We start from the raw sequence: 27,101 nt of genomic DNA, 5'->3' as shown, positions 1-27,101 counted from the left end.
CGGAGATTACTTCTTTTCAGTGAACTTAAATGTATTTGACAGCGTCTATGTTAGCTATTTGAGCTGTTTAAAATGTATTTTATCTTTGTGATGTGAAACTGTTGCATGTTCCAAGGAGCTACAAGCACAAATAGGTTATTACATAAAGCATGCAAATCATGTTTGTTCTATGTTGTTTTTTTTTTACACTGTAAAGTATTTAAACCATGTTCATGCTAATATATGATTTGTGCTGGTATTGTTAGAAAAACATTTCAATTTCTGTGTATTTCATATGTTATTGAGTCATATTGACTCTGGTCCATTATTAAAACATAACTGTGCTGTAAATGTGCCTCATACTAACATGTCACCCTGACAAGTAGCTGTGTGCTCTAACAAATCATATTTATGAAGACATAATAAAAATTTGTGACCAAATGACGATCTAACATGACTACATTTTTTATAGTGTGTTGATCTATAACCTTGTAAAGAACCAAATCAAATTTCAGAGGAAAAAAAGACAATACATTAATTCACAATTTAAAAGTAAGTCCCCTATAAATGTACCTTGTGTTAAGCTTTCCAGCTCAGGGCCTGTATCCTACTGCTTGTACAAATTAGGTTGCTAGATAAAGTTTAGTAACCTGGCAGCACTGTTCAGGTTTCACCCAGTTCTTGTAGCTCTTTGTGGTGGATCAGTAAGGTCTGGCATTTGTTAATCTACAACAGGAAGCCACCTGGTTATTTGCAGACAAACAAGGCCTGTGGTAGTGAGGCCATGTCAGCAGCAACGTCTGGTAATATGAACATCTCTCCATATGACCTTGACAGAAATAGCACTTGCAGACTCTGGCAGACATGAGGTGAACATTAACGAGCCACAGTGTCAGTCAGAAGCTCGTATTTTTGCAAGCTATTGACAGCAAATATTGGAAAGAAAGTTTTATCTTGACAAATAAATACACTCTCCAGACAAAATTGACCAAACTGAAAGATGAGAAACAAAAGCTCAGTTTTCACGCTCAGAATAGTTTTTCTTTACCTGTATGTGGTGTTTGGCACGTAGACGTCCCTCGCAGGGAACTCCAGGATGTCCCTGGTGGGGCGTACCCTGCTGTCTGGGTACGGTTTAACCTGCATAAGGTCAGGGGTCAAGCAGTAGTGGGGGTTCTCTGGAGCTGGAGAAATGTCCAACTTCAACTGGGCTGTGGTGAGAGTCAAAGAGGACAGAATGGGAAGGGAAGTGAAGAAAGAGGAAAAAGGGATATATTTTAATTCTTCAAATTTCCAATTGATTCAAGGAAATCGTGATACCAGTTAGAGATGAGGGTCAGGTTAACAACTAACAATAGGGTCAAGAAATGAAAGAACACTCAATCCATGTTTGTACCTGTGATGGGTCTGAGTCTCCTCAGTACTGAAGACGGCCTTCTCATATCAGCTAGGAACTTATACAAGTCCTCATCACTCAGTCTGTCCCCCTCCTAAAACACATGTACAGTGTGTTTTTAAAATGTCATTAAAACAAAATGAATTAATTAAAACATAAATTAGAAAGAGAAAGCAGAACACTGTATGATATGCTAGAGAACATATCCCTCTTTGCCTGTGTGCCAGCATAAAATATGCATTTCAGACTTGTGTGTGTGTGTGTGTGTGTGTGTGTGTGTGTGTGTGTGTGTAGCATATGTGGTTGTGGAGACCTGTTTGAAGAAGTTGGTGATGGTAAGTGTTGCAGGTCTAAAGCCTGTCAGACTGCACGACTCGTCTCCACTGGTGGTCCTCTCCAGGGAACGCCTTCCCATGATGCTCGAGTTCCTCCGTTCTGACCATGATCCTTTTCTCTCTGCACACAGGCAAAAAAAGAAACAACAACAGAATTATGAAATGCTCAATTCTGTTTATTGACAGCTTTTCCTTTTAAGGGATGCTTCAACAAGCTCAACATTAATCCCATATTCTCTGTCCCATGTGACAGAGAATATATATTACTGTTGTTTTGTGCCTCCACACTGTGACGGTTAACGACTTCATAGTGAGGTACATGCTGCATGTTTACAGTTATAATCCAAAGGGTTGTGTTAAAAGGTAAAGTCAGACCTGAGAGGCTCATCTCCAGCTCCGTATCTCGCTCAAGACTGCCAGCACTGTTCACAATGTTCATCAGGTGGATGGCGGTCCAGGCGAAGGGCATGCGGTAGCGGCCAAGACGTTGGCAGAACTGCTCCGACTGTCCGCGAAGCTTCTCCAGCTTCTCTTTATTCTACAACGAAAACACATGTTTACTTATGTGATGGATAATAATGGATAAAAAAAGGAACATACTTATTAACTTATAACATGACATGTAAGCAGTATTATAATACACCTGAGACAAACCTCAAAGCTTTTTATGTGCCATTCAACATCTAATTCACACTGATCATACCTTGGCAGCATCAGACTCTTTGAAGACCATGTAAGGCTCAGCACACTCTCCAATATCACCTTGCTGCAGTACCTTTTCCAGCTGGGGTAAAAGTACACTATTTTAGTCACCATCCTCACACATGACAATACAGTAATCATACAAGACAAAGACTAAATACAAGCCAATCACCTTTCAATTACGATATTGATAAGACGACACTTTCTTCTGGAAATTACGTTTGAAAAAGCGTAGGTCGTACTGTACTCGAGGACTACTTGCAATATCAGACAGTGTTTTTGAAATGAGAGGGCACCAGTGTAACAGCGGCTCCTACAGAGAGTATTGCATCATGTGTCGTTCAGAGTTAAACCTACAGGAATTTCTAATGCCACGTGTAAGAAGACAGAGAAAATTATATTATAAGTGTCTGACCTTAATGACAAGGAAGACATCCTGGGAAGGGTAGGTGATGGAGAATATGGCAGAGCGTGCCAGCGTGGAGATGGCTGCTGTCTGAATGTGCGGACGCAGCATCGCCTTCGTCTGCTCAGAGTTTAGGTCGAAGAAAAAGTTCTCCGATATCTGAGGGACACATCCAGAGAGACACACGGGTAATTATAACATGAACTTAACCTGGCCACATCATGACAACCATTAGTATTTAATCAGAATTCTTGAGTGAGCGGCTGTGTTACTGCAACCTGATTTCTTGCTCATGGTGGCTGACAAACATGATAACAGTTCATTGACAAAAGACTGACTTGTGAAATAAAGGCGCTCCTGTGCAGAGCAATATATATGAGAGATCTACTTATCAAGGCAACTGCTACCCTCTAGTGTTTGTCAGCTAAAGTAGGAGTGTAAAGAACCAGCAGTCGATGGTCTTCTTCAGATAGATACATAGTTCCAGTCTATGATTTAACTGCATTCCTACAAGCATAACAGGGCCACAACATAAAATTTTATAGTCCACTCATCAGATTCGTTTTGGCCTCCCAACAATTTTAATGGTTTGCAGAAGTGACCCAACAACTCAGGGCTGTGGAGGCACCGAGGAAAGCATAACAGCTTACCTTTTTCTTTTCCTTGACATCATATAAGGCCAAACTAGCAAATATGGGTTCAATTTCGATCTCAAACCTTCACGGGGAGAGAAAAAGGAGTGGGTCAGCAGAAAGCAGCAGTTGAATAAAAGAGCTAAAAGGGCTTTTTTTTCTGAAAAAGGCTGTCCACCACTTACTTCAAGGACAAGCACTTGACGAGTAGCCTCTGGCCAAAGTGTTCTTTAGGTACTTCAGGCACACAGTGGCGCTCAATGGGCTCCTCCTACACATTCACATAGAAGATCACATACAAAAAAATTCAGTAAAAATGATCAAAGTGAATTCCTGTATGTCCAAGCTGTGATGAAAATCACGTAATTCATGCAAATGTATTCATTACAAAGAAAATTACTGACATCCACAAAGAATGTGTTCATTGGCTTACTGACAGAGTAACCCACAAAAAATTTAAAAATCACAAAATGCACATCGCGAAGTAAAGTGGTAACCTCTACCTCATCAAGGGCGGGGTGCAGAGCAAAAACTTCACGGTGGCGGTTGGCCTTGCGCTGTTCTTCATTGTGCCTGTCAATCTCCTCATTGGGGGCACGGTCGAGGAGGTGAGGGAGGAGGGCATCAGGGAGGGAGTTCTTCAAGTCAAAGATGCTGCAGGCCCAGCTGCCGCGTGGGGTGTCATCTATAGACATCGACCGCCGCTTCAGGTCATCCTACAGGACAAACGACACAAAAGAGTGTCACAGGCACACCAGCTCACATGCGCAGCATTTTGGTAAACTCTTGCATCAAAATATATACGGTCATCCAAATATCTTTATATCACCAGCCTCGAAATGTTCGAGAGGAGATCAAAAATGACAAATAAATGACTACTGAATGATTTGGTACCTGGTCATCCTGGTAGCTGCTGCTGTCTGGCATCTCATCAGCCTCAAACACTTGTTTGGGCAGGCCTCTCTGACGCTCCTTCTGCTTGTCAAGAGTGTTGGGGTTAAAGCCCGTACCAAGCTTGTGGTATCTGAGGGAGCAAGCAGTCATTGAGGACACTGCCATCATTAACGTATTATTAATGCTTAACATAGTCATAATATTTTACAGATATAATCCTAATTTTAAAGAATTAACAAGTGAAATCGGGTGATAAAAAACGTGAAAAACTCCACACAGTGCAGCCTTACTTTCTGTTGACGATGGCCCAGTCTTCTGTGTAGGATCTGACACAGTCTCTGACATGGGGATCAGTGTCCCTGCAGCCAGACAGACTCAATCAATCAAACAAGCTTTATTTTAATAGCAAGAGTCAGACTTTAAATGCATTAGTCTACGTGAGTAAAGATGACAGGCTACTAGACTGATGTCAGTTAATCTTTACGGTACGTCACACAGTGACCTCTTCTGAAATACCAAGAGCAAGAGTTATACAGTAAGTAATGACATCAAGTCCACAGGTCTTTCATCTTCAGACATGTGGTGCAGTCTAATGACTAATCAGCACTACTTTGCAAACATGCCCGCCTTTTCCTGAAATCACGATAACCTCCAAAAGTCAGTAGTAAATGAGTTAGAAAACGGACATTTCTAAATTAAAAAAACAGTGTACCTAAACAAATTTGAAATTTCCAATTGAGAAACATTCAATTAAGTGTTTTAATAATAGAATTTGAGGACTGAATAAATGGATAGACCTATTCAAAAAACTAATAATTTTAATCAAATAATTTGCTTTATAAACACTTATACAATACCTATACAATACTCGAAATGCTCTTATATGAGAAAAAAACAAACTTTACACTGTCACAGAAAATATGGTGTGGGACTGTGCTTAACTCCACACTTGCTACTACCACCTACAGTATTTCAACCGCACAGCACCCTTACCCTTCCTCGGGGACGGCTTGCGCCACTGTGCGACACTCCCTGGGTGTGTGGATGACCTCAATATCATCTGGGGGAAACTCAATCAGATCCCTCAGGGGACCTGACTCAACGATGGGAGGGTGAGTGATGAGGTACTCCTCAAAATCCACCGGCTCCACCGCCTCTGTGAGGGGAACCTGGTGGGCAATGAGAGGGAGAGATCAGAGGGATGGGAAAAGTTGATTCGCTGTGAAGACACAGTCAGCCGTTCAGTTCTCCTGTCTGCACCTCTTCTTATTTTTTATTGTTCATAAATATCTTGGTAAAGATATTTACAAAGATATGCCCCATACAACCTCTGAGGAAAGTAACAGAGTTGCAGGTTATTAGTCATTCTATGAATCTGCACCACATACAGCACCAACAGGTCCAAAATATGAGGTCACTTCTGCATTTCTGTTGAGAGAGCAGTTGTAGCTTATGGATCATCCTTAATTCTAAACAGGAAAATCGGTTTCGAAGGAAGATGCATCTGTGAGTTGGGCAAATGCTTTAAAATGCCCTCAAGCTGATACGAGTAACCAGATTATCAAGTGTGCTACTTCAAGCTTAGACTAATGGTTTCACGGCATCTTAGTCTGCTTCTAAAATGATGAACCCAGGGGGAATCTTTGTTTCAGCAGGCTCAGTTGAAGTGTGAATGTATGTGTGTGTGTGTGTGTGTGTGTGTGTGTGTATGTGTGTGTGTGTGTGTGTGTGTGTGTGTTTGTCTCTCTCTCTCTCTCCCTCTCGAGGAATTTGAACACAAATACCTTTCACAGTTTAATTAAAAGCCAACTGTAGCCTCATTAAAGAGCAGGGGGAGGAGTATTTGCTGGTGTTCTGGCTCAGGGCTGCTCTAGGTCAATTGGCACTACCCCTTTAACAAACATACTGTCTGGCCTCATACACTTGCAACCCTAGAGACACTGCAATGGAGACTGAACGTGGTAAACGGGCCAATCAATGGCTATTCCTCGTGGTATTTAACAAGACATAAATAACAGTTGCGCAGCCACTCAAATAACCACCAATGACAGGTTGTAACACTGTGATACACTTAGACCGATGTCAGCAGGTATCCCTATTGTTAAAGTACTGCACTCGCTTGAACATTGGTCAGGGCTGTATATGACAAAAGGCACCAAGCAGCTGAATTAATGAATTACTACTTGATGAAAAATCAACGATGCAGTAGCAGCAGCTGTCACACTGGTATGATGATCCAAGACAGGATGTCAATGCTAGGCTCTGGCCTTTCAACAGTCTTTGAGACTACTCACAGTGTTGCTTGTTGTGGTCCCAACATTGAGGTTTTTGAAGAGTTGCGGGGAGCCCCCATACTGGCCAGCTATCTGTTTCCTGACCTCTGCTGCCACAGTCCTGCAAACAGATAGGCGGAGGGAGAAAGAGAGAGAGAGTGAATACAGTCCATGATGATGGGATCAGGATACAGGTGATTCTGCAATACACAATATGGAAAGACAGTCTATGATACATTATGATCAATACTGCAAGGTAATCCTGTATGACACATCCTGATACCTGTGTAACTGAAGAGGAAAATATCCCCCTAAAATTGCCAAGTTAAGCAACATGAGCTTATAATCACAACATAACTACGACGTCAATGATTCGATTCCAGCCGGGCATATCATACCCCTCTCTCTGAACTTGTTTCCTGTCTCTACATTATTAACTGTCTACACAAATAACAAAATGCCAACAAAATATATGTTTTTTTTAAAAAGTGGTGAAACTGTATGAACAGTATTACAAGATACAGGACAATATCAATTATGGTATTTGTCCCTCCCCTATGGCTGAGAAGGAACAGGCACGGAACACTAATTGAAACATTTCAAAGCCAATTTAACCTCACAGTTTAATGAAATACTTTAAGCCCCAAGCATACGTGATATTCAACCTTTTAGCTGTGAAAATGGAATAAAAAAGAGAAATGAATTGCAAGTCAATTTCAGTATCAAAGAGTTATTCCTGGAGGACATGAGGAGTTGCATTGTTATGACAAAGTGGCTAATATTATGCAATAATATTGTATCGTGAGATATTTTATGATTTCAAATCAAAGTGACACTTCTGGCGAAACTTACTGCTAATCAACTAACATTTTAGAGACACTCCTTCATACTACTGGATCAAGCAAATTTCCAAGTTTCCAAAGTGCCATAAACTGTGAAAGCGAGGCTAACTGACATTGAGGATTGCACTTCTTGTCCTTCTAGGTTTTTCTCTTTGTGTCTCTGCTCATAGTCTTACTGTGTCACCTCGGACAGCACCATCTATTACACCCAGACAGAGAGGAAAGGAATAAAAACCTCTGGACCCCAGTGGTCAGCACAAAGCTCTTGGTGTTCAACCGCTGCTGTTGCCGCACACATCCACAGGTCCTTTAAATCACAGCAACCACCAAAAGCACTCAGAGACCTTTGCCTTGAACAAAACAACAACGCAGCAAGTAGCCCAAAGTGACACAAACAAATAACAAATTAGAACCAAGGATAAAGGCTAGACATTGAAGACTCAAGGTTATGTTACACAGGCAACACAGAGGCTCTAAGGTTCCAACAATTATGATTAACTAGGTTTTTTCATTACACTTTTCTTCATAGCCAACAAGTTGTCCCATTTCCCTGTCTCTCTCCGCTCTCCATCCTGAAAGTAATATCACAATAACTAGTCTGAAGGTTACTTTAAACTCTTGGCCATGATTACAGTAATGATGAGCGAGGATTAGGTGTGAAACAGTCAGCAAGGTCGCAAAACCATAAACGTCTAAACCAAGTCTGGCTTCCCTAAAGCCACTGTAGCGCTAAGTTTATCGCTGTTCCATCATAATAAAATAGTGTACACAAACAGAAATTATCTAGAAGCCTGAGGCAAGGTTGCGAAACAGTGGAGGTTTAAGCTTATCATCTTGAGCCGGTAGGTACAATGAAAGCTGCATGGTCCAACTTGCCAGAAGGCAACATGATAATGTACTGTAGTAGAGATCCAGTGGTCTCTGCAGTGCAGTGCTGTCACCACTGGAGAAAGGCAGAAGCACTGAACCGACAAACACATTCCACAGTCCTTCCCGATGCCTCTTGCTAGACCTTTACTTAGCACTGGTCACTGCACAGAGGAATATCTTGATTAAACAAACAGCCTTTGTGGCTATCTCTTCAAGATGGCAACAATAATAAGTCCCAGGAGCAAAATATAAAGCGGTGGCAAATGAAGATCATAATATAAGCAAACAATTCAACAGAGACATGTGATTTAAAGTTGTGGGCAAAGCCGCTGGCAATTTTAGTAGCTAAATTTGCCTCAACATGTGACAAAAGTTAACTAGGTTACATTACTAAACGGCTGCAGTAGAGGTGCTTTTTTTAAACTGCTACATGAGTAACATGAGCAAGGTTAACAGTGTCCACTAACTAATTTTTGAACCTTTGTTTATTCAGTGAAGTTTCACTGAGATGCAAACTTCCCAAATCCATACAGTGGATACAATATCACGAAGACTTGCACAATATAACACAATCTGATACAACAGACAACCACAAATGTGCCCTGTGTGAAGGTTATATTTGTCGAATCTGTGTCAGAAAGTGGTTGCCTTGTCTCTGTGGGAGTGTTTTGAGGGCACAGTTTTTGATATTGTGGTAAAAAGTGGCATTACATTGTAAGTTGTGTGTGCCATCACTGTGTATGCTCGTATTTACGTATGTTAGCTGATCATCCTGTCAGGCATATCTGCCTCACCCTGTGTGAATAACCTGCCATGAGGAGGGCGTGTTCAGTCTGCTTACATCGATATGAAATTCTAGTACTCGGATGTGGTTTTGATTAATGGGAACTGGATTCAATCTATGATAGAAACACATACTCCTGTCCTGCCACCAACAAAGAAACGGAGATACTGCCTGATCACAGCAGCTAAAACTTGAGAATCCAACCAATTATGTTTGCTGAATTTGTTAGCTATGGTTAAATGAACTGGGCTCCTCTACATGTGCATGGGCTTTTGCAATAATCTGTTGTTGTTGTTTTTTTCCCCAAATAGAACATGAAAATAAAAGTGACAGCAGACACTCAGATCATCATGACAATCTCTCCAGAAGGGTGTAGAATCTTACTACATCCAGTAAAGACATCTGGCAGTGGTTCAGAGAAAAACTGAACCAACAAGCAGACAAATATTTTTATGTTAATAGCTGTGGGAGACAACGGTTCATCTCTACCAAATATCTATCTATCTATCGCCTGGGATGATGGTATTTGACAGCTAGCACAAAGCCCTTTGTTAAAGAGATTACTTTGATCTGTCTGAGGGGCGGGGGAGAGATTATAATATCAATATCGATCTTTGATTGCTGTTGAGGGAGGCTTTTGTTCCCAGTCTTACTGTATTAAAAATATCTGCTCTCTCTTGTCAATGGGTTCTTGCTTAAAACATAACTGCAAAGTTCAGTCACATCTCTACTAGAGCCAATAGTACCTAGCTGCCCATCGTTAGCTACTGTAAGCAAGATGGCTAGCTAACTGTCCAAAATTAACGGTTTTCAATTAACAGTGAGTCCCTTCCCGTGCGGATAATTACTGAAAACCTAACTGCTGTTTTGCCTGGACACATTTATTACAACGAAATAACATAGCGCTCCTTTGTTAGCTTTCAGAGGGGAAAACAGACTAGCAACTAGCTGTGTCGCTGTCTGGCTGGGTGGGTCTGAGCATCTTTGCCGATATGGCTAACAAGCGGCTAGCTCGGAGAAGCCAGGCTGTACTGGTGGCTGGGCCTCCCTCACAGGGTTCCCTCAGCTGTGGTCTGAGGGCGACCTATATAAAAGCGACAAAGTGCTCGCTGTGCCTTTTCACGGGCTCATCTCGGGTTCTCAAGTCTTTACCTGCTGATTTTTTGGGCGAAGGCGCGGCGTTCAGCCATGGCAGTGGCCGCTGATGTGCTTTAACGAAATTCCCAGGCAGACAGGCTGCAGGCAGACTCCGCTCTCTACTCACTCACTACGGCCACAGGGAAAACGGGAAAACGAGAGAATGGGACGCATTACCGTAATGACCGTAATGGTGTGCAACAGAACACACCCAATGAAAAGCCCCTGCGCACTGTACGGTATGAGGAATAAAGCTTGGACACAGGATTTTACATAATATTCATCCTTATAATATGTTGGGTTTTTTTTATTCTTATTGTCTGATTATTTCTCCTTGAAATCTGGTCACCCTAGACACTCATTGCAAGACAGCAATTCACATGTTTTAATTGAAATGTTGATTGAAATTTAATTTTAAGGCATGATTTCACCTGGGAGATCAGACATACACAAGTCCAAATATGGAAGTCATTCTGCCCTTTAGAATAAACACAATATAGTGGATAAAGTCCATGTTTTAATATGTTTTAGAGGATAAGATCGAACTTTATTTATCCCGAGGGAAATTGTTGCGCAGTAGCTGCAGTGCATCATAGGAAAGAGTGCAAATAAAACCAAAATATAAGCAATAAAGACTTAGACTTAAAGATAGCAGTAAGGTGCAAAAAACAAATGTACACAATGACAAAAGTATAAACTGGTTAACGGAAAAGAGCAAATTATCAGAATTTTTTCCGTTCTCAAATTAGTAATAGAGAATCTAAATCTCTTTTTTGTATTCTTCAGATTTAATAAGAATTGATGATTCGACTTTCATTTTTATTTTTTAATCCTTTCTGTCAGGCCTGTTCCACCTTTTATATTCTGCAATGAAAAAAGAGATCTGAAATCTGTAATGCACAAGCATGCACATTATTGTGCTTTTGTTAAACAAAGAAGCTTAGTATAAGCTTTATTTAGAAATGTAGTCTGATTGATGTCACTGATAGCAGGATCTCATTTTAAAGAGAGGCCTTTGTACAAAATAAATATACAGTATAGGCATAGACAAAGACATTTTAATAGAAGTTGTGGCAACTGATTAAACGCTAAATGGTAAGTTATGAAGTAGCATAAAAAAGTAAAGGAAAATAGTGAAATTGCAATAACAACTTGAACAAAAATAGGGTTAGGGGGGTAAGTACATCTTATTAGCATATTTGTATCACCTTAATTGGTAAAATACTTAATACTTACTGGTAAATGTTTCTATGATGTGTTATGTAACCATGATGGGATAGTCACAGATAATACATACACTTATTTTTAGATCACCAACATACCATTGTAATACCAGCAATGTAATGGGGGAAATGAATCAGAGGTGATGCGATGATGGTGGCATAACTGCGCCTGTGGCTTTTTATCCGTCGCCCTGGCTTTTTTTTTACACCACAGAGCGCTTGTTTTGTTACATAGACTAACCTACACAAGCGGAGTATTCATTCATGACAGAGTGAATGATCGGGGAAACGTTTTAACGCCGCCCGCTCGGGGTACCTCGTTTGAAAAAAAATCGCGCCGAGGGAGACCGGCCGCCACTTCCTGGTCCCGGCGGAAACACCGCGAGATCACGTGACTTGACTTCTGCTTCCTCCGTGTAAACATTGGCGATCGGGGCACAGTGTGAGGTTTCACAGCCAGTCCTCGGAGAAACACTGTGTGCTCAGTGACCCGTATATCACAATGTGACTTTTAACGTGTGCACGGAGCTACGCAGCGGCTGTGAGGGGGGGAAACACCGCATCAAAGAAGCTCTGAGGTAACGACGTGCTTAGTGAAACCTGTGAGTATGTCATTTTCACTGTCAAGTGATACCGTTTACAGTCAACTGTGTGTGTGTGCGTGCGCGCGTGTGTGTGTGTGTGTGTGTGTGTGTGTGTGTGTGTGTGTGTTTACTCTGTGCACCAGTGTTTGTAGGCTGTGTGGGAATGGGTTCCATCCCTTCCTGGTCCAAATGGAGAATAAAGGGAGCGACGAGGTGGAAAAAATGAAGACAAAGTTCTTGTCAGTGTGGCACAATGTGAAGTACAGTAAGTAATTTGCTTGAGGCCAGTACACACACACACACACACACACACACACACACACCCCAGCCACCCAAGCTTAGTCCTCTCTGTCCACACAGTTTCTAAATGCTTCCCATGCATCAGTGCTGTGCTGTTACGACCTGTCGATATAGTCCACAAGCTTATTTTCGTCACAACATTTGAATGAGTTTATCGCCTAGATTTGAATTTATACACGTGCGATGCAGAGAGAGATCAACAGTTACATGTGCTGCGGGCACAAGAGACTGCACAAATACAAAACAAGCATCAGAGTTCAATGAGACAAGAACGTACTGCTGTTGAGTCAGCCCTTAAAATAGCTGTTTGTCACACTGTCCACTCTGGTTTGCGTGCGACATTGTGTTCTTTCAGCTCGCTCAGATGAAAGTTTGTGTTTGCTTAGAAACACAATGGTTATTCCCTGCCTTTTTTATGTAACAGCAAGTGAGGAAAAACAGAATACTGTAGTAGGCCGTGGGAATCTTGGAACCGACCCAGAACGTTTAATAATAGGTGTTGTGGAGAAGGTGCGCCATTCAACGGAGTAAATAGGTCTAGTTTGTGTGTGTGTGTGTGTTTTTTTTTTGTTGTTTTTTTCAACCATCCACTAAACCATAGCATGTTGTCTTTTTATTGTGCATCTTAGGTTGGGCTCTGAAATCGAAGACCTCATTCAGCAGAAATTCCCCAGTGCTCCTCCTCGGAAAATGCTACCATTTTAAGGCTGAAGGTATTCTGCACGCGCAAAAACTCATGCAATTAAAGTAAAGCACTTCTACACACTGACTGATCCCCTGTAATGCCATTCACATGCAAACATATCCAAAGGCTTGGCATCTGTCCAGGCTTATGGGGTCTTGTGAGGACATAAACACACAAAGTGAAACACTTCACTCTGTTGATCATATTTGGACCACAAATGATGATGACAAAGCAGTCTAGCACCAGTATTAACTGTTAACTATTAAATAAGAAGTCATTGTCTCAGTAGTTATTGTCAGACAAGCACTTTGCATGCAGTTAGTAGTAAGCATCTCTCACAAATACTTGTGTCGATGTTTTTTTTTTTTTTTTTGTTACAGCCCTATAAATAAATTCCCAGAAAATAAAAAATGTCCACTATGCACTTATTTGACTTGACAGGAGACACATGCTTATGCATTAGGTCCAAAACAGAAATAGTGATAGGAATCTGAAAATGAATAATACGTTATTCATTTGTGCCAGTAGATTTATCTTCTCCACAGGACACAAGATGGAAAAAAGTGTTAACTGCAGATCCTGAGTTGATCACATGTCATTCGTTTGCCTCAGATGACGACAGTCCTACAGAAGCCTGCGATGGCGCCTCTGATGAAGACTTCATCATGGGGAACGTGGAGGACTTCCGCAAGGACTTTGCGTCCCGAGTGTGGCTCACCTACAGGGAGGAGTTCCCTCCCCTGCCCGGCTCCACCCTGACCTCCGACTGCGGCTGGGGCTGCATGCTGAGAGCCGGGCAGATGATGCTGGCTCAGGCACTGATTCTGCACTTCCTGGGCAGAGGTGAGTGGAGTGATGCTGTTTCAGTGAAACCCTCGCAGTGATCTAACACGATTGCCAAACGAGGAGCCTTCTCAGTTCAAAGTCACATTTCCTGTGAATGCTAGATTGTTTCAGCATTTCGGGCCTCTAAAATTATTTATTTAACAATTTGAGAAGAGAAGAATCATTTTGGTTTAACTGCTTTTGACTTCTAGGCATATTAAACCACTGACGAGGGGTCACACACAGACATGTCGTTTGTTTCGCAGGTCAAAAGGGTTGGGACCCCCTGCTCTAAAAGTGAAAAATAGGTGCTTGCGGCTGATTTGGATCCGTGGACTAGTTGGGGAATTTTTGTTGTGAAAATGGAAAACAGTATATCTGCATTCTTATACAACTGTTGAAGTGCCTTTGGCCGAGAGGGGACGCTGCTTACAGCCTGCTGCTCTCAGGTGTTCGTTTTTGAAACTACAGTATATGAATGTGGAGATGGACAAATTAGCCAGCCGGTAAACTGCAGCAGCTGAAGATGTGGGCAACATAAAGAATGTGGTTATAAAGAAAGTGCAACCGTAAATTAAGACTAGAGATCATTTTCGATGGGGTCGGATACCGTAGGCATTTTTGGAACAGTGCAACTGTGTCTCGTGTTGAGTTTCTTTTATTTCCTTTCAGTTCAGTATCTCTTTCGTGGCCACTTTCTGAGAGTTTCCTCATTCTCAACCCAGAAGTGAAAGTTTAATGTGAGTTGATGCGAGGCATTTAAAAGGAGTGACTTCCTCTTATCTTTGTCAGATCTATTGTCTCTGAAGTGTCCTAGACTTTATGGGTCCACATAATGAGATGACTGCCAGTTTAATGCAGCCATTTAGAAAACAATATTTAAATCTTGTTCTTCTGACAAATCTAAAATATGTCACTAATGAAATATTTCTCTATAAAATGACTAATGGCCACTTAAGGATATTTATTGATCAATTTCACTTTGATTCACTTTTGGATCAAGGTCATTTTGTTAATGCTTTAGACTCTACTCTGGCCCATTTTATAGCCCGGGCCACTCCCTTTCTCTCCGCCTTCAGCTCCCACCCTGTTTGTAAGGCTAAGGCACGTTAAAGTGAAATACTGGGACACTCAAACTTATAATTGAACAGAATGACACCTATTCTGAGGCGCACAAGGTTCTGTCTGTTTAAGGCAAAAACCTTTTAATTTCACAAGTTCTGAAAGACTTTTTGTTCTCAATGGTGATCCTCTAAATGGAACTTTAATGTGTTGAATGATCGGGTTCAGAGATCCTGGTCCTTTATTGTCCATCACTGATATCAGGTTTTGAAAACAAGTAGGCTTTTCTTGCACTACGAGTAAGACCTTGATTTTATGTATCAATCTATTAATCTATTTTCTGTGTTGTCATGTGACATTTGTTTTGAGCCTATCACGTCCTATCTCTTTAATTTCCTTCAATATTTTGTATTAAATCTCATCTCGAGAGTGTATTAAGTTTTGTCAAAGGAGAAAGCTGCCGCCACCTCTTCTAAAGAATTTGAGCAATTCTTAAATGTTATGTATTCATCTCAAACTTATAAGAAACTGTTGTCTTGATTGTTGATTTCTTGCTTGACGCCTTCATCATCGAGCATAAATATTTAACATTTAATATAATATGTCAAATAATCCTTTTAAAATTTGTATCCACAGAAATATAGGATATTGATCTTCCTAGGCGACTTTACAACTTTTACTTTTCCACAGACTGGACCTGGTCGGAGGCCCTGATGCTCCAGCCTTTAGACACAGAGACGTGGACTACCACTGCAGCCAAGCGTCTGGTGGCCTCTCTGGAGGCTTCTCTGCAAGGTTCCCCCAGGCCCCCCGACCATGGCTCACCACCCACGCACCAAGCCCAGGCCCCGGGATCTGCAGAGGAGGCAGATGCACATTTGAAAGAGATGTACCACAGCACTCTGGTATCCTGGTTTGGGGACAGCCCCTCGTCTCAGTTAGGCCTCCACAGGCTGATCCGCGTGGGCCTGGCAATGGGGAAACAGGCAGGGGACTGGTATGGGCCTGCTGTGGTGGCACACATCCTCAAGTAAGTCTAGAAAGTTTCATTTGAGAGGAACCTCAATGTTAAACCTTGCATGTCGCATGCACCCCACTTCTGGCTTTGATCACATAATCATTTTTTTTACTCTTTAGGGCACAACAATAACAATTCTTTTTTTAAATTGATGAATCCACAGATTATGTTTTTTGGGCAATCATATTAATTTGATCAATCATATCAACAGATGCACTGTCACCAGTTAACTCATTAAATCAGTAACGTCACTGTTTGTAAGTTCATGGTAATATACTGTATGTATCCCCGATGCCTACGTAGCTTAAGCTCTGCACGTAAACTTTTAAAAACCCTCTCTCTCTCTCTCTCTCTCTCTCTCTCTCTCTCTCTCTCTCTCTCTCTCTCTCTCTCGCTCTCTCTCGCTCTCTCTCTCTCTCTCTCTCTCTCTCTCTTTCCCTCCTTCCCTCCTCTCTCTCTCTCTCTCTCTCTCTCTCTCTCTCTCTCTCACTCTCTCTGGCTCCTCTCTCTTTCCCTCCTCTGTCTCTCTCTTAGGAAAGCTGTCGAGGAAGCGATGGACCCTGGCTTGGCGGGTATAACTGCTTATGTCTCCCAGGACTGCACAGGTATGAAAGATGAGGCTGCCGTTGGATGCTGGGCACAACGCCCAAACTGACCCTTCTTTTTCCACCATCTCTCTGCTGCTGGGAGACTATGGAGCTGCTTAGAAGGGTGACGGGAGTCTCACTGTGTCTATTCCCGCAACAAACACATCCACTACAAAGTATCTATACCGTCCCACTCCAGCCTCTCTTTAACCCCAATGACTTGGGTTTCGATTCATGTTTGTCTTAGTAGCCAGAGCAGGAGGTAGCTGCAGCAAGTGTCTTGGTGTGTGTTCACTTCTCAAAATGTGAGGCTTTGCTACTTTTCTCTGTTTTATATCACCGTAAATGTAATAGGGACTTGGAGACGTTACCTTGGGCTCTAATAAATTGTTATGGACATTTCACACTCTTTCCTGACGCATTAGAGATTAAGCCATTCAATAAGTAATTGTAAAAGTAACAGGTCAACCAATAATGAAAATGGTTGCAGCCCTAGATGGATTAAACCAAAACAATTGGGTAACAATAGAGATAAGGTGGTTGCTATTGATTTTAAAAGACTGTGTAAAAAAATACTGTGGAATATCGTAGTAAGATGGAGTGACATTTATAATACCTGTAACAAACTCTTACTGGCATATGGATAAAATATGAATATATCAGGACACATTTGTTGACAATTATGAGAAAGAAGAACTTTATAACTAAAAGGCAAAATCCTAATTGTAAAGACACCATCCTCATACTTCAAAAACCAGGAATGGCTACAAAAGTACAGGACTGGGAGCCTGATGAACAGACAGAATTGCTGATAGATTGACAGACAGGGCAGACATGGAGACAGACAAATGACCTTTGTGTTATTGATCCTCCATAGTGTACAGCGCCGATGTCATCGATAGCCACAGGGCACCCAGAGCAGGGCAGGCCTCTCCTGAGAGGTCAGACGGCCCTCCCTCCCCGCGGAGCGACCGACCAATGTCTGTCCCCACCCAGTCAGACAGCCGGGCCGTCATCATCCTCGTCCCTGTGCGGCTGGGAGGGGAGAAGACAAACCCTGAGTATTTTAACTTTGCAAAGGTGAGCGGTACAGAGGTAGTTTTAAGGACTCTCTTTTAGTCAGATGATTTGATCTTGTGGTGTTTGATCACATGGTTTTACATGATAAATAGGAAGTGGTCGCTGTGGGGAGTGGTGAGTTAAATATCTGTTTTACTGATGTTTAATTTTAGTAAAATGAGTTAAATAAATCTAGTATGTGGCTCCTAGTCAGATTTACTTTGTATTTCTCTGTCCTTCTCTCTGCACTTAGAGCATACTGAGTCTGGAGTACTGCATAGGCATCATCGGAGGGAAGCCCAAACAGGCCTGCTACTTTGTAGGATTTCAAGGTTAGTGGTAGCGTAATGCAAAACGGAGAAAGACACACAGAGAGAGGTCGGTGTGAATAGCAGATTATTTTGCATAATATACCCTTCTTATGTGAAGAGACAAAGTAAGTTAATGTATTCCTGTTTGCGTGAGGAAAACGGAGAGGAGTGGAGGTGGAAGCAAGTGAAGCAGGGCTTACTTTATTCTCTCTGACCCATCAAAGCCTCACCCATTTATCACAAGTAAACCTCCCAAGTTGTGAGCTGTAATTGATTTCCATAGGAGGCATGCATTAAATTTCATCCGGGCCCCAAAGTGAGCCACTCTTCATCACCTTCAGGAGCCAGGAGGAACCTTCAGTTGTACATCTTGGCAGTCAATATTTACGCATTTACATTTTACCAATTTGAAATACAGTGGTGGATGATGTCTAAATGACAAGCAATACATTCTCCCTGCCAAGGCGCAGCTCAGCGCAGCATTTATCATATGCAAATGGTCCAATATAATTGCGTGTTTGTAAAAGTAATTCCCCCACACAAAAATTAAATGACAACCTCTTTTTTTGTGGGTGTAAAGAATGTGCTTGTACAAACGCATCTGATTATGCAGAATTTAATCCACCCTGGTGGATATTAAAAAGCAACAACCTTCTGGGAGGCATATTTGACGCACACAAGCCTAACAGTAGCCCGAGCGGGTGACTTTGAGCTACTCTGCATAGAAATTGGAGAGCAGCGCGTTTTTGTAATAATCCGATGTTTTTGAATAACTTGTCTTTTGTTTTGTCCTTGCAGATGACAGCTTGATTTACATGGACCCTCATTACTGTCAGTCTTTTGTGGATGTCAGCACCAGCGATTTCCCTCTCCAGGTAATGTGAAATTACACAGACGAGCTGACTGGGGCCCCAGTAATGTGAATTTAATAGTTTCTGTTAGTACTTAAGGGTATGAATCTTAAAGCAGCCCTCGGCCCAATTACCGAGTCCCTATCTGCTGATTTATTTGCTGCTCAGATGTGTGAAGCTGCCACTTAAGAGAAATACGGCAAATACCGGATCAGGTACTGTGAGCCTGAATATTTCAGGACCCATACATAAGAATCAGCACACAGCACGGTATAGCAACTTTGTTTTATGCTTTTGCATGCAGTGGTATACAATGTGACAACGCACCAGAGTTATAAACTTATGGATGCTGTGACAGCAGATAAATAGGATTTCATTCATCAAATGACGCAGAATACGTCTTATTCGCTGTTGACGCTGCCACGGAGTGTACGTATGCCCCGCAGTTGTTGTATTTTTTCTCTCTTTGTCTAGTCATATCATTGCCCCTCACCAAAGAAGATGCCTTTCAGCAAGATGGACCCGAGCTGCACCATAGGTTTCTACTCCAGAAGTGTTCAAGACTACGAGAGAATCAGACAAGAGCTGTCTAAGGTAGTGAATAGTACTGCCTCAGTACTTAAAAAAGCACTTAAAAACCACTGCCAGCATTTCACTATTATTATTATTATTATTATTATTATTATTATAAAGCTACATTCATTCTGTTTTGTTCCCTGAAAATATGTGGTCAGTGTGATAAAAGTTGACCACTAGGTGGCACCATTTAGCCATGAATGTGACTGAGTTCTTGCTTTGCTTCCCAGTCAACATGTTGGGTAGATGTTGTAAACCAGAGTCTGCCCTGCCTGCTCTTTAAGCCTATCAAGCTTCTACTTAGAGGACTCTATAGAAATTATATTAAAATGAATGTACTGTAATTTCTCTGGTGGCAACATAAGACAGAACAGATAAGGTGCGATGAGGGGAAAAAGCGATGAAATTCAAAGCAAACTGTTGTGAAATGTGCAGTGCGGTGTGACACCAGCACTAACTCTGGTCTGTTGTTGTTCCAGGTGCTGCAGCCGTCAGCCAAGGAGAAATACCCAGCGTTCACTTTCGTGCAAGGTCACGGCAGAGATTACGACCTGTCGGCCGGCCTGACCCCGGAGAAGAGGGAATGGCCCTTCATCCGTGACGCGCGGAGGACGGTCACCACTGCCGGGGACTTTGTGCTGCTTTGACAGCGCTGTTTAAAAGAGTACTGACAGGGAGCTTCTTCTTCTGTTAATGAGTCCAACTGCATTATATCCAACACCTCGTGTCTGAGCCTGTTGTGACAATGAATGGTTATGGAACTTTTTTTTTTTCTCTTTTTTTTTTAACAGTAATTCAGTTTATATGTCCTGGAAACTTTGCTGGTGCTGAGCAATTTTTGCCCAAACTGTTATTAACTGATATTTGTTGCCTGGCAATGTGTGCTTGCTGAACATTTTGTCGGGAAGCCTTGGGACATTGTTTTGGTGCTCTGCTTAATTTAATGACCCAACATTTTTTTTATATATTCATCTAGAGAAGAGGAACACTATTCATGTTGCACCATTATTTGTAATTTTATGGACTTTAGACAAGCTGTTGATAGCGCCAATATCAACACACCAGATTTTGGGAGATTTGGTGTAGGACTTTCTTTTGCACCTTGCATCATGTCGTTTGTAACTCCCTTGTCGACGTGCTCTCAAGGCTAACATTGTCACAGAGCAGCAGTAACCATGACTAAAATCAGTGTTGGTGCACTTTAAAATCTTTTCACAGGGTTACACCTACAGTATTTTCTTACAGTGTGGTTAGCACTGGCCTAAGCGGAGTATAAAGCCTGAATTAATATGGGCTAAGGGCTCTCTGAAAATTGAGCCAAGGAACTTTTCCAAATTTCTCTGCCTAAAACATTTCGTCAGACCAGATGGATTCCTCGCCTGCCTGAGACACCTCAACAACAGAAGCATATGGAACACTTTCTTCATAATGCCGCCATACATGTGTTGTGTGATGATATTTTATGTTTGCTTGCCGTAGTGTGTTTTTGAGTGGTATTCATTTAGAGCTATGCATCACAGCGTAAGTGACCGGTGGAGAGGTGGAGAGTCACTAAGCACTTTCCGTCATGAAATTACTCTTTACAGTAGAACTCTTTGGATGTAAAAGTATTTACTGTATTTGTCTCACACCCATTTTAAAACCACAGCTGAAGTCAAAACATAAAAGCTCACTCTTAAGTCAGATTCAGGGAATTACAATATATAGGGTAGTATAGCTGAATTCATTTGGAGTAGCAATCTACACCACAGAAAGAAATCAAAGGGAAGTGCTTCATTAACCTTCCAAATCAATATTATTTGTAGAAGCTGTGTGCAATTAACAATTTTGGCCTATTATCTCAATGCATTTCTGTGAGGTATTTTTTCATACAAAAGGGATTCTCTAACATTTCATGTTATGTCTCTATATTTGCTACTTTTTTTCTACTCTCCAGCAGTGAGACTGAATGATCTATGGCTGGTCTTACGAATCACTTTCACAGTAACTACACCTAGACGTGAAGAAGTGCACGGCACTTTGATTTATTCACTTACAAAGTGTGTCTGTAAAATGTTTTAACATTGCCAGGCAAAAGTGTTGACTTGAAAAGTTGAATAAAGTCAACATATTTGACTTTCCTAATCGGTCTGCTTCTTTCGGGTCCACTTGAAGAATTTGAAGCGACTCTAGTAGAATAAAAAAAAAAAAAAAAAAATAGTTTGCTTCACTTTCAGTGCTAGATACAAACCTCGGTGGTGTGTTGAAATGTATTCAATCCCGTTCTCTCCCAGTCAAATGTAGTAGATTAAAACTAATCGTACGTGCTAAACATCTCTACAGCCCATTAACCATGGACCGGAAAAAATGTGACCCAGTGACACTGGCGGCAATTGTGTTCCTCTGTGGAGGAAAAGAAAATATCCTTGTGTGCAAAGCTCTGTTACCATGGATAATCTATGTGTTGCCCCCTTAGTTTGAGCTATGCCGGACTGTTTTCCTGTACAATACAAATTCTTGTATTATGATGAGCGTTGCTTTTTAAAGGAGGAAAGAACTGTCCCTTCTGTGAGGGAGCCAGGGCAAGGGTGAGGATGGATGGACCGAGTGGAAGAAGAATCCCTCATCTGTTCCCTTCTCTACCATGGAGAAGCAATGGCAAAACACATAAAGGCATCATTTAGACCCCCCCGTCTGATCTGTGTGTTCGTCCATGTCTTTTTTTCTTTTTTTTTTGTGGACAGCCGACCGGCTGTGTGGACAGAGCGGGAACATCAAGTATGCAGGAGCAAAGGACTAGCGACATTCTCCAAGTTTGGAAGATGGAAAGGAAGAGGAAGGGTTGAATGGACAGGAGGGAGGGGATGGGACATTTGGGGATTTTTTTTTGTCAGAAACATGAAAGAGCATTTGTGCTGGGGGGCATGCAGCGCTCTGAGGGTTGACTGTGTTCTCCATGTATTTACAGGGGATGTATGAATATTTGATTAATGAGTCACAGGCTCGGGGGAAATGCAATAAGCCAGTGGTGGCTTTACAAAGCAAGCCGATCACACACACACACACACACACACACACACACAGACACCATGCCCTCCTGTTTAACACAGCTGCCTAAAGTGTCATTGACATTGCAGATTCCTGAAAATCTAATCTGCAGCCGAGCAAATTCCTCACAAAGAGGGAGTCCATGAGAGTCATTCCTCTGTTCCACAGATGGATGGGGGGGGGGTTGCACATAAAGACTCAGACGCCCAATAAAGATTTTATTTTGGTGTCATCCACAGGAAGAAATCCTGGAGCAGTCCTTAGAGGGATCAACAGGGAAGGGGATCGAGTAAGGCCTCAGATCACACCTGTATTTGGAATAAAGCCCTGATTAGGTCCAGTCCTACATCCTTCACTGGGACAAGGAGACCTTTGGGAGTATTCGCTAAAGGCATTTAGGTTGCGCTCTTAGATGTTATCCTCAATAAAACGGAGTGCAAAAAAACATTTCCTATCACCTTTTTTCATTTTCAGTGAAATGTAGGATGTAATGAGACATTTTGAGTTAATTTGTCAACAACTTTAAAGTCTTCAGGACGTAGCTGGAAAAACAACACTGATCCCTCAGTATGAGTGCATGTAATCCAGGATGAATTTTACTGTGAGATTAATGGTATGGACATGTATAATGCAAGAAGGTGCTTCTTAATGCGTTACTTCCCTGCCAGGCCTATGGAAGCTACACATATTCCCAGTGCTGACTGGGGCGTCTCATGCACACACTGTCAACGTATAAAACAATTCTCTTTTCCATGACAATATAATCAAATTTGTGTCATTTAGCTGTACTGAAGAAGATGACTCTGACACACACACAAAGTGCTCTTTTCTATTCCTTCTAACCCCGTGGTTCTCAGGATCTCCTCCAGCCGGGATCCGACCATGATGGATGACGCTGAGAACATCTAGGAGAATTAGATTTAACAAAAAGGGAAAGACAGTGTGTGTGTGTGTGTGTGTGTGTGTGTGTGTGTGTGTGTGTGTGAGTGTAAATGTGTGTGATGCTGCGTGGATGTTAAAAAGCTAAAAAGTGAAGTGTCCGGCCTTTTCCATTCATAGGTAGTGTGTAAATTTATATGGATGAGTGTGTAGTTTACACATGTACGGCCTGTGTGTAAGTCATTCTAAATCTTAGGTGTCACACTGCCTCCCTGTCTTCACACCAGGTGCAGGGGTGCTAGATTTATACCCAGTAGCCCTTGCCCACCCTTGTGGAATGCCATGCATCTTCAAACAGGTACTTCACTTTGAAATCTCATCTCGGCGTGATATCTCTAGGCGGCTAAATATATCCGGCTCCCGGATCCCGCAGCCGCCGGAGCGTAAATACCGCCTGCGCTGCATCGGGCTGCATTCAGAGTCTCAAGTCTGTCCACGCAACTGTCCACTTGTCTCCACCCATCTCCTTCTACCAACTCATCCCCCATCTATCCTGTTCACAGGAGCTCCTGGAGAAATGCTGAGGCATTGCATGCCTCGCACAACTCTTCTGGGTAGAAGCCAGACACATGTCATGATGCTGTGATTAATCATCAGCACGCAGGGTGTGAGCATGACCTACAGTACATATTAGGTCAAAGGTTACCCAACCTTTTTCACCCCAGGAATCAAACAGGAGAAACATATTCTCAGCCTAAATAAAACTGATTTTCTTGTAACGTATCCTTTTAAAGAGCCACAAGTGCGTAAATGTTCGTACGTTGAAATGTTCGTACCCTATTCCTAATAAATATGGCGGCAGGAAGTACGTGCTCTTCCAATAAACCACAGACTCATGATAGGATATTCATTGACTTTCAGTGGATTCATATTGTTGATATTACTTTACTTTTACTTGTTTGGCAAAATAAGACATTTTAATAATTATTACGCAATGGTTCACTTGTTTAAATAATTATGGTTCAGAAATCAAAAGTTTGAATATGACACGACAACTTTACTGGAAGATGGCAAACTACTGTGAAATAGCAACTTTAGGCCCAATAAGAGCGTCTTCTGAGTTGAATCAATCAATTACTATTAAAGATCCCCTCCAGACATGTATCAAAATATATAGACAAAGGCTTGGAACAATAATGTGTGTCTGATAAGTACAATTTCCACATTAAAATCCTTAAAAAGGCATCTACTCCTTCTAGCTCATCCAGAATCGAAGAATATGCAAAATTTGTTAATTTCTAAGGTTTTCCTTCTGGACACAAGAGGTCTCCTACTTCACTGTAAAGTCCATTCTCAGTGTACAGTATAAGTTGAATAATGGAACAGGATTGGCTTCCAAACTATTTGTGATGTCACAAATAATGCTTGTCGGCCCCGCCCCTTAAAAAAAAAATCAATTTTCAATGAGCGCACAGAAACTTTCCGCTTTCTGCAGATGAATGTGAAAACCTTTCAAAGAAAGCCTGCTTTGCTTTACTTGACTGAAACAATGCAGCAAAAGAGGAGGCTGAATTTGCTTTTCACTGTGTTTAGTGTGCATCAGAGTCTTCCTCTCTCCCCACCGAGAGGGGTGTACGATGGCAGAGGCCCAAAGCAAAGCTCCTCACCTTGCGTTGGCTAACCTCGTCCGGCTGTGACAACAAGAAGGGCACTGGAGTTAACATTTAGATAACGGATGTGTGTGCCGCTTTCGATTTCCATTCCTGGTGACAGGGCATCTTAGGAGCACATCACGGTTTGTGTTTGTGTGTGTGTGTGTGTGTATGTGTGTTGGGGGTGGGGGCGGGGGCACTCCTGTGTTTCCTGCATCTCAGGGGTGATGTGGAGGAACGCCGAAATTCCTCATTCTGCTGTCCTCTGAGGCATGGCCGGCCCTCTGTCAGCTTTTACTAACCAGATGCATCCGAAACACGCACCCAGGCTGAAGGCAGGGGATATTGCCTGCTGTGTAGCTGTCGACTTGTTTCTTATTGCGTGCCTGTGTTGAGCAGGGTGGCAAGTGTGTTGTGCACATGTGCGAATGGGCGGGTGGAGGTTAGGAGGGTGTCAGCCTGTCTGTGTGTGTAAATGTGTGTGGCAGGACATGCTATGAATTTCGGAGTGTGTCTCATCCACCACACACACACACACACACACACACACACACCATAAGTCTTAGCTCTACCTGACTCTTGGATTGTAACTAGCATCAGTCTCTGCGACACTGTGGCCTGTACGTTTTGTCCGGTTAGTATTCCCCTCTGCCTAATGACACTGAGTGTGTACGTGTGTGACAGAGAGATAAATCCAGGGAGAAAAAGTGAGAGAAAGCCTCTTTTGGCTTTTTTTCTCTTCTGTGTGTGCATATGTCAGAGTGTGTGTCTGTGTGTGTGTGTGTGTGTGTGTGTGTGAAAGATCTCCTCCATCCTGCAGATTTGTGTCTGTGTGTGATACTTTGCAATCTCATCTCCATCTAAAACTCCTGCAGGCCCTGTGCACCATTATCACGCAGTTGCAATAAAACCCACAGTAATTAAAGGGGATCTGGCTGTAATTGCCTCAGTGAATCAACTTAATCAGCACCTGTGCTCACAGTCAACCTAATGGTGCAATCTAACCTTTTAATACCCCAGAAATTAGAATTGTAAAAAATTATACACCTGATAATCATTCTGTATTTTGAAACTCTTGAGTGGACAATGAGTGGACCATTGTCCAAGGCAAATATTAAAGCTGCAGTCTGCTGAGTGCGCTGAGAGTGTGTGTGTGTGTGTGTGTGTGTGTGTGCGAGTGAGTAAGAGAGAGAGTGAGAGAGGGGAAGAAATGTCAGGATGATGACAACTAAGTGTTCATATTGGAAATGAAACGATTAGTCGACTAATCCATTAGTCGAGCAGCAGAAATTGAATTGGCGATGAATTGTTTGAATCATTTTTAGGGAAAATGTCAAAGATTTACTGGCTCTAGTTTCTTAGTCTTTGATGATAGTAAACTGAACATATTTGGGTTTTCGACTGTTGGTCAGACAAAATAAGCAATTTCGGCGTTGGCTTTGTTTCACTATTTTCTGATGTCTTATGGATCAAGCAATTAATAAGGAATAAAAATCATCTGTAGATAATTCCATAATGACAATAATAGAATAATCTGCAGCCCTTGTTCATTTGCTGATAGCTGACGCCAAAAAGTTGCATACAGGGAGCAGGAACTGAAGGCATGGTCAGTCGTTCACAATCACACCTTGTATATAAGCTTAGCTAATGAATGAATGAATCTCACAATACTGTTGTGGCCCCGTCACACTTTTAGAACAGCGAAATGACAGACTGCAATCAGCGGGTTAGCTTGCGGGTAGTAAATTCAAGCTGTGCTTTCATGTTGAGTTCAACTTTTACACGCTAATTTAACTGCAAACCCCCTTGACAGAGCTGACCTTCAAGGGAATGGAGAGAACTGGAGAGTCCAAAAGGGAGGAGCTATCACGTTAGCTGCGTCACAGCATTCGATTTTATGTAACCCTCCTCTGTTTGAGTATAAGCTGCTCCACAAAACAGATGCAGGATGCATGGTGCAACACTCAGTTGTGAAACGGGATTGGATGGCACAAAAACATTCCCTTGAATCGGCTGTGTTAACTTGTCAGATCAGAGCCTAGTAGTTGTCACCGTGTCACTAAACTGTTGGTGCAACTTATTTTGCAAAGACGCAGGAACGAATTTCACTGTGCCAATTCTTGGATGGACCAGATGCTTCAACTGAAAACCCCCTCCAGTAGGACTTTCTCAGTGTAGACATATTGACTTGTCTCATTGCAAGTAAAGCACA

The 27,101-nt window shown here is 42.1% G+C and overlaps 2 protein-coding genes across 8 annotated transcripts in view; one reads left to right on the top strand and one right to left on the bottom strand.

Annotated features, from left to right (window-relative positions):
* dock7 (dedicator of cytokinesis 7) overlaps positions 1–10,303 on the bottom strand; it is a 45,423-nt gene extending 35,120 nt beyond the window's left edge. For all 7 annotated transcript variants that reach the window (XM_070909286.1, XM_070909284.1, XM_070909282.1 and 4 more), the window contains exons 1-14: positions 10,266–10,303; positions 6,639–6,738; positions 5,338–5,513; positions 4,635–4,703; positions 4,345–4,474; positions 3,954–4,166; positions 3,636–3,721; positions 3,469–3,535; positions 2,828–2,977; positions 2,414–2,494; positions 2,086–2,248; positions 1,689–1,831; positions 1,376–1,469; positions 1,028–1,190 (exon numbers count right to left, since the gene is read on the bottom strand). In XM_070909286.1, the coding sequence (XP_070765387.1) occupies positions 1,028–1,190; positions 1,376–1,469; positions 1,689–1,831; positions 2,086–2,248; positions 2,414–2,494; positions 2,828–2,977; positions 3,469–3,535; positions 3,636–3,721; positions 3,954–4,166; positions 4,345–4,474; positions 4,635–4,703; positions 5,338–5,513; positions 6,639–6,738; positions 10,266–10,303 (1,673 nt within the window). The remainder of the gene's footprint in view (positions 1–1,027; positions 1,191–1,375; positions 1,470–1,688; positions 1,832–2,085; positions 2,249–2,413; positions 2,495–2,827; positions 2,978–3,468; positions 3,536–3,635; positions 3,722–3,953; positions 4,167–4,344; positions 4,475–4,634; positions 4,704–5,337; positions 5,514–6,638; positions 6,739–10,265) is intronic.
* Positions 10,304–12,246: 1,943 nt separating this feature from the next.
* On the top strand, positions 12,247–20,023 carry atg4c (autophagy related 4C, cysteine peptidase). Its single transcript, XM_070909112.1, has 10 exons — positions 12,247–12,322; positions 12,987–13,070; positions 13,655–13,885; positions 15,620–15,959; positions 16,482–16,552; positions 17,412–17,614; positions 17,847–17,925; positions 18,703–18,779; positions 19,230–19,349; positions 19,811–20,023. The coding sequence occupies exons 1-10, from the start codon at positions 12,247–12,249 to the stop codon at positions 19,976–19,978; spliced, it is 1,449 nt and encodes a 482-aa protein (XP_070765213.1). The 3' UTR covers positions 19,979–20,023.
* The last annotated feature ends 7,078 nt before the right edge of the window (positions 20,024–27,101 follow it).

This window comes from Enoplosus armatus, chromosome 7 (assembly GCF_043641665.1).
Source record: "Enoplosus armatus isolate fEnoArm2 chromosome 7, fEnoArm2.hap1, whole genome shotgun sequence".
NCBI classification, from domain to species: domain Eukaryota; kingdom Metazoa; phylum Chordata; class Actinopteri; order Centrarchiformes; family Enoplosidae; genus Enoplosus; species Enoplosus armatus.
Note: the sequence above shows the minus strand (reverse complement) of the source record. Positions and strands in the feature narration are given on the sequence as shown.